Source organism: Trichosurus vulpecula, chromosome 4, assembly GCF_011100635.1.
Source record: "Trichosurus vulpecula isolate mTriVul1 chromosome 4, mTriVul1.pri, whole genome shotgun sequence".
NCBI classification, from domain to species: domain Eukaryota; kingdom Metazoa; phylum Chordata; class Mammalia; order Diprotodontia; family Phalangeridae; genus Trichosurus; species Trichosurus vulpecula.
This window is the reverse complement of record NC_050576.1, coordinates 144,091,447-144,099,155: the sequence shown is the minus strand read 5'-3', so window position 1 is coordinate 144,099,155 and position 7,709 is coordinate 144,091,447. Positions and strand designations below refer to the sequence as shown.

The following is a 7,709-nucleotide window of genomic DNA, read 5'->3' as shown; positions in this document are numbered from 1 at the left end:
TGGTACAGATTGCACTAAAAAGGAGGTCTGAGAGCAATTAGGAGATCATCCAGGGCCCAGTGGGAGCAGTTTCCTGACAAGGAGGAAGGTAAAAATTCAAGTAACTAAGAAAATGGAATGTGAGGGAACAAAGGCAGAGCATAGAGTTTTTCCACAAGAGTTTAGCCCTGATGGGACGTGGAGAGTTTAATATTAGCAGTGTTCAGTGACATTTGAGGATAGGAGAGCTGGGTACGTTGGGAGGCATCAAAGAGACTGAATAGAAAAGGAGGGGAATGATTGAAGCTGCAGACTTATAGGAGATGGGATCAAGGAAAAATAGAGGGATCTTGCTCCTTCAGGAGTTTGCAAAGGTTTTCCTATTTCTTATTTGTGGTCTCAAACAGATCCTTCCACTTTTAAATGAAGACAGCCTGGTAGAGTGCTTATTGTTACCTTCTTGGCTCCTGCAGAGCTGTGTTCCAAGTGTTTTTTCCTTTCCTCCTGCCTGCTGATCCCTCCCCTCTGCCTTTTTTTTTTTTGCCCTATTTTGCTGGACATTAAAGAGAATATTTATCACCAAAAAGGATTCTGCTTTGCTACCAACCTTTCCTCAGTCTGAACCTTTGCTCTCAGGCACATGCTACTTATCTGAAGCCTATTTTAGAACAAGGTACACCATCCTCTCCTACCCCTCCCCAAACCCAAAGATATCACAGTCATCCTGCCAAGGGGGAACAAGTGCTTTTTCCATGCTAAGTAGGTAGGTCTTTCACATAAGAATTGGCAGGGCAGATCCAAGAAGCTCAGAATCTTGTCAGGTTAATTTTTTGAAGAGGCTTTGCTTTTACATCTTTATAAGCAAGTTGAGTAGTGAATAGACTAGCTCAGGGTGTCCTAAAGTGGATCTATTCTTAGCATAGAGAAAGTTAGAGATATCCATTGTAGGAGTAGCACCATTACAAAACCAAGGGCAAGCTAAGAGTTGAGGTAGGGTAGAACACTGGCTCAAGTATATTAGAGAGTAGAGGCCAATTAGACCAAAAAAGTCCCAAATTTAAGCAATGAGCTTAGAGATCAGAACTTAACCACAAAGTAGTATTTTTTATTGTTGGAATCTTATTTCACTCTCCTCAGTGCTAGGAAGGATACCAACAAGACTGCCACAATTAGTATCCCAGATAGGGTAAGCCAGAGTGTTCTTACGTCCAAGACTGGACCTGTGGAAGAAATTATTGTTTAGAACCTGTGCTAGCACCAATTAAAGGTACTTACATAGGTAGCAGTGACTTTAGAGATAATCCTCTATTCATTCATGTTGAGTGTGTGGGAACTACATCCTACAGATGCAAACAACTTGAACTCAGATCATGGCTAGGAATGGGCAGAGGAACATAAAATCCCTAAATTATGACTAGGTGTCACATTGTCTTCCCTACTTCTGGGTTCAAGATTTAACAATTATTACTTTAATCATACATCAACTCTCTTGCCTTTCAAAACATACAGGCATGGTAGAGTAAGGGGTCCAGGTAGAAGCTGGCTAGACAGACACCTCATCTGAATCTGAGAGAAAAACCATTTATCAATTTTCTTATGAGCAAAGCACTGTGCTAAATCCTAGACATGTGAATATGATCTAGCATACAACTCCAAGTCTAGATTTTCAGAGCAGAAAAATCAGAGGAAGATACAATGGAGTTGACCCTCACCTGATTGAGGATAGCTCTCAGCAACTTGAAGGAAAAATATAGGCCCCTGGCTAGAAACATTTGAAGACTTGTTCCAAGGATGGGTCTCAGAGCTCCTCCTTTTTCCTAAGGAGAGGAGAGGTAGAACAAGAAAAATATTAATATAGTGTTTGGTCTAGAAAGAACCTAGACAGCCCAGTTAGATGATAGCACAGGAAGTTAAAAAGTCTGTTTGCCCCTAAACTGTAACTAGGGTGGAGTGAGATATAGGAAGCAGAGCAGATTTAAATAAGGAGTTGCAGAAGTATAGGCAGATGAGCATATTTCTGTTGACCACAACCAAGTGCCACTGTCACCAAACAGCCAAAACTTACCAGATGTAAATCTGTAACACTGAGAATGTTAGCACTGGGAGCTACATATCAAGATAGCAAAAAGAGATCTTTGATTTTGACTTTGTGTCAGCCATTTGAGGTATGATAAAAGACATATGGGCCATTTAAGGCAAGGACTGTATCTAGACACAGATCATTCCTCTGAAATGCTCTATTGCTTTAAATAAGCATTTGAAGCAGCAAGGGTAAGTAGATAACTCTAGACACTTACTAGTTCCCACAGGGCAGGTTACTGTGCAGGAGTCTGACTCTGAGGGCTGGCAGACTGAGGCACTGCAGTGTAGATACACCTAGAGAGAGACCCATGGTTATACCACTTGAAGCCTGTCTTTCTGGTCTTTTCTTGCTAGTAAAAGTAGCTAGGAGCTGCTAAAGGAGGCTGGTTATGTAGTTGGAGATGCCTTAGAGATAATTTCTGTCTTCCAAAAGCTAAAATACACAACTTGGAGAAACAAGATCATTTAAGCACATCTTTGCCAAGAACTAAGCTAGGCAAAAGAAGATTTTATGTTTAGAAATGTGCTTATGGGCTTTATACTGCAAGATAAACACTCCAATTAATGTAAACTATTGGTCTAAACAAAGTGATTATATATCTACCTATCAAATGTCTATTTGTCTATATCTATACACACAAATGTATGTAAATATATATGTCTATGTAAAATCCACTGATGGGTTAGAGGAGTAGAAAGAATCCTTTGCTAATCAGAGCCATTTTATCTAGCTGCAATTTATCAGTTGTCATTATGCTCTACGTAAAGCATGAGGTTAGAGATTTTTGCTTTCAAGATCACATGCAAGAGAGACATCCTACCGGTCCCATGAGCGCCTTCTTAAAAGCAGAATCCACAAAGGCAAAGGTATGTATGATGAAACGCTTGTAGTGAGAAGGAAACTGTAGTGTTGAATTTCTTGGCATGGGTACCATCTTTGTCAAGTAGTTATCTCCTTCATAGGGGCATCTAAAGGAGATTTGAAAGGATCAGGGTAGGTGTTGCTCCCCCAGCCCCCATACTTCCCAGGGTGAAGCCTTCAAGCAGCCACTTACCCCTTCACTAGGATGGGCCAGCGTATTGGATGCAGAGGATTGGTATTTGGGGTTGCCCAGCAATGGTGCAGAAGCAGAACCAGGTTCGGATCTGTTCTTTGTAGGATCCGAACTTCCACATGAATTGGTTCCCGAAGTAGCTTTGTTACCGGGTAGTCAGTGGCCACATAGTAGGAACGATAGTGCTCCTCTGTAAGCAAGAATCAAAACTTGGTTTGGTGAAGAGAGAAAGTCAAGTCTTATACTGGATGGAGTGCTGAACTTGGAGTCGAGATGACCCAAGTTCAAATCCTGCCTCAGAAACTTGCTAGGTTATAGGAACCTAGGGAAATCATTTAACTTCTCCCAGCCTTAGTTTCCTTGATCTATAGTAAAATGGGGAAAATACCACCTATTTTCCAGGTTGCTGTGAGGATTGTATGAGATAGCATACGTAAAGTGCTTTTCAAACTTCAATGGTTGATATAAATCAGGCTAAAGAGCCAAGAGATCAAGGTACCAAAAGCTAGAAGGTTTAATGCAAAAGCACAGAGATTGTTGTGTGAAGCTGAAGTTTCTTACAAGTAGGTTATCTAAGTTGTAGGAAATCTTGTGCCCCAGCCTAGATGCAGAGTGCTTCTAGATTCTTCAGGTAGGAGAAACAAAGCCCATCTTGCCCAAGAGGGTGACCTTACCTTTAGCAATCTGCAGTTCCAGAGCCAGAGGCCCTGGCTTGGTAACAGGAAGTGGTGGGGGAAGAGTGAAGACTTGGATACTAGCTGGGAGAATGTCACCTTTTAACGAGTAGCTACAGCTGATGTGAAGCCTAAATGGAAGAAGAGAGGCTTTAGCCAGCAGTAGGCTACTCTTTGCTATGGAATTACCTGTAAATGTTCTAAAAATGGATTCCCTTTGGGAGGAATTCATTGATTTTCCAATCCCAAAAGTTTAGGGGTTATGATAGAGGGAGGATGGGGCAGAAATATACTCCTCAAATTACTTATTATCTTATCAGTAAAAACACCTTCACATTTGCCAAAACAAAACAAAAAAAAGTAATGATAGTTACCAAAGATCATACCTGAAGATGCTATCCCTAGTGATTGACCCATGGGTCCAGTTTCTCACATCCCTAGATGCCAGTAGCTCATTCTTATATATTGCCTGGTTATCAATCATCTGAAATTAGTGGGTAAAGACATTTACCTACTATCAAATGGTCACTGGCTGGTTTATGTCAGAATTTACTTTGAAACATTTTATGACTTCTATCCTTTTAGGTGGTTTTTGCTACTTTCATATTTTAGCAAAGGTGACAGACCATGAGAGGGCTTTGGGGCCACACATTTGTTTTTGATCTGGTTCAGTGCTTCCCAAACTCTTCATTGAAGCTCTCCCACCTAGTCTACAGAGCTAGCCTGGTCCCATCTTTACCCCCTCACCTGTACAATGGTGCCACAAGAAGAGAGTGGGAACTGAAACAGGACAAAGGCATTAGTTTTTTCCATGGGATCACATTTAACATCTAGTCCAGAAACCAAATGTATGGAATCCAAAAGCAACGATGGCTGAGTCATGTTCTGAGAAACAGCAATGGATAATTGGCCATCTGGTGTACACTGGGCAGTCACTGAAAACAAAGGGATGAAAACTTAAGCCAGAGACTAACTCTTGGTCTAGCAAGAGGGACAGAGCCTAGAATAACTGATTTTGTATGTTTTCTGCCTTTCTGAGCTAGCTAGTAAACCAGTTCAAATGGTTGAGGTGTGTGTGCTGGTTGCCTCCATCAATCTTTGTTAGGAGGTTTATGTATATATGAAGGGGATATAAAAAAAAAAGAGATAGAAGAAAATGGGGATTAAGTCCTTGAAGGGAATCTCTACAGCATACTTTGGTTTGGTATAGATGAATATCTACCATCTAAACCAATTCCAGTATCACAAATACATGTTCTACTCTACAAAAAAGTTTAAAATAGCATTTTAGTTAGATCATGGTATCTGTCAATAACTTGTAGGGAAATCCACTTGATAAGGACTTCATTAAGTGTTTACTATGTGCCAGGCAAGGGAAATACAAATAGAACAGGACATTCTCTGCCCTCAAGGAGCTTTTATCTTCGACCCAAGCAATGAAAGAAGGAGAAAAACTAGCAAGAATCTCCTTGAGGGTTCAGAATCAAATAACATGGCTAAGAAGCAACTCATGTCATCGGGAAAAAGTGTCACATGGAGGTGACAGTTGTTCTGTACCATTTTCCATTCCCAAACAATTATTATGCCACAGGTCATCCTGAATGAAGCTACAAGCATTGTACTCTCCCTAGCTGGTTGTAGCTAGTAACCAGAAAGGAAAGAAAGAGTCATCACATACCTGTGTTTCCATAGTAGCAAGGATTTACTTCATCTTCAGGGTGATAGCAGCAGCCTAGGTTCTCACAGTCTCCTTTGGTGATGGAGGGAACAGCACAGGACAACCTGTCCTCAGTTGTGACATCACACAGGTTGAGACCTGGAGCATCTTGGGCTGATGAGAGAGAGAGAGAGAGAGAGAGAGAGAGAGAGAGATGAAGTTATACAGGTCTGAACTTTAGACCATGATCTAAGGGATTCTTAGAACAATTAGTCTCAAGTCGATTACAGGTATATTTTCTATTGTTCTCTTTTATTCAGGGAACACCTGGATAGGTTTAAGAAAACCCTGTAATCACTTGATATGGAAGCCTAGTGTTCCACAGTGGACAAAATTAGAGGCTGCCTCCATTGAGTACAAGGATACACCTATCTCTCTGCTTTATTGGCAGAGAACAAGGATGGGGAAAGAAATATACTCCCAAGGAGTCTAGACTGGTTATTTTCCCTTCTCTGCCATATCTATACAGGAGTTATCTTGGATCCTGGAGAACTGAGGATTACATTGTACCCTCCAACATTCATATGTCATCTCTCATGGAACAAAGTTTTTGGTTCTTATCCATAAGGCCAGGCTTCCTGGGTACCCAGCTGACATGTTTTTAAACATTAAGAGCAGAAAGGGAATAGACTTTTTATACCCTCCCCACCCCCACCCCCCAAACAAAGTCATCTTTGTTTCTTTCAACACAACTTCTACAAACCTTTACCTGGAAGAGTGAATGAACAATTGAGCACTGTCACCTTGTGAACAGTTTTACTTCCATCAGCATCCAGGCCTGAGACCCCAATAGGCATTATATAATAGGTATCCTGGAGAGACAGGCAGGCAAGAACAGTAAATAAATAGCAGCAACCTCGTGAACGCAAAGAACGTTAAAGGCCTCACTCTAGGCTGACCCCACTCACCCATTCGGTAACATAACAACCGGAATAGGAAGCTTCAAGCTGGATGGACTCAAGTGAGCTGTAGGTGATCCAGGTCCCACAAATTGAATCATTATGTAGAGAGTGCAGCATCCCTTTGTTGTCTGAAAAGGGAGCAGCTCAAAAGGTCAGCACGTGAATGTCTGTTAATAGAAAAGGTTCATAAGTGTTCCAAGGACAGAGAGGTTAGAAGAGAGAGGGATGAAGGAGAACATCATAATAAGTCCTTAAGGTGTGTTTAGGGTAGGGATATTCCTCAGTTTCCTTTAGAGTTTTGAACTACCCTTGAGATTTGGGGAAGGAGGAAGGGATGGTAGAGAAAGGAGAAGATCACAGTTTTGTGATCAAAAGGAAAGAAAATGGATTTTTTTTTGCTCAACTATCCTTACCCCAAGCTATTAGTCCAGGGTTCTTTCCATACTGACTTAGAAGAGGGAGCATAAACCGAAAACTCCTTAGTCCACAAGAGAGTGTGCCAGGATGATCCAAGTCTTCAGTCTCTCCCAGACTCCCCCAAATGAAAGAGAAGAGGGTAAAAAGTAAAATCCACTGCATTTCAGTGCTAGTCTACCACAGCCTTCTCCTTTTATTCTCCTCACTCCTCAAGCTTTCTTACCTTCAGAAGGGCTTTTTGTACCCAGATGAGGGGCCATGCTCCAGGTGCACATCTCAACAGAAAACAGCTGGGAAACCTCTGAGGCCTCTCATTTCATAAGACCCACGGTTGCCTCTCCAGGGTTAGCAGCTGGGCTTGGCCACATGCTTCACAGTCCATCCTTCCAGGAAATCTTGAAGGATGTGGAAAAATTCTCTAGTTCCAATTGAGAAAGACTTTTCTAATACTGCTTAGTGTATTATTTATTCTAATGAGAAGTTACTCATTTCACCTTTAAGCCAAATCACTCCACCTGTACCCGCTGAAATGTCTTTTCAAGTCTAGATGAGTCTCTGTTAACTTATTCTCAAATTTGGAGTAGGCTTCCATGAACAACCCCTGCTCAGGTGGAATCTGAGTTTGAAATGTTAGGTAAGATTTTAAGTTGTTTTGCTCATTTGGAACCATTCCTTAACTCTAAGAGAGAAGCTGGAGCACAGAGATATTCTAAGCTGGGTAAGACCAAATCCTTGTGCTGGTTCATACAAGATATTGGATGATTTAGCTTGCCTTGCTGGGTTTTTTTTGAAGGATCTGGGGGTAGAAGTGTGGGTTAGGGCTTCAATTGCTTACCGAAGCTCATCCTGCCTCTCTACTTATTCTTTGTGGCATGTCCTTTGT

General features: G+C 41.5%; 1 protein-coding gene across 1 annotated transcript; it reads right to left on the bottom strand.

Moving 5' to 3' along the window:
- Window positions 1-1,066: 1,066 nt before the first annotated feature.
- ZP4 (zona pellucida glycoprotein 4) lies at window positions 1,067-7,039 on the bottom strand. The gene is made up of 12 exons (XM_036757905.1): window positions 6,823-7,039; window positions 6,416-6,537; window positions 6,217-6,319; window positions 5,469-5,621; window positions 4,538-4,725; window positions 4,177-4,274; window positions 3,791-3,921; window positions 3,117-3,306; window positions 2,883-3,030; window positions 2,277-2,355; window positions 1,692-1,796; window positions 1,067-1,199 (listed from the first exon to the last, which is right to left on the bottom strand). Exons 1-12 carry the CDS (start codon window positions 6,986-6,988, stop codon window positions 1,099-1,101), a joined length of 1,584 nt encoding a protein of 527 aa, XP_036613800.1. The 5' UTR covers window positions 6,989-7,039; the 3' UTR covers window positions 1,067-1,098.
- Between the last annotated feature and the right edge of the window lie 670 nt (window positions 7,040-7,709).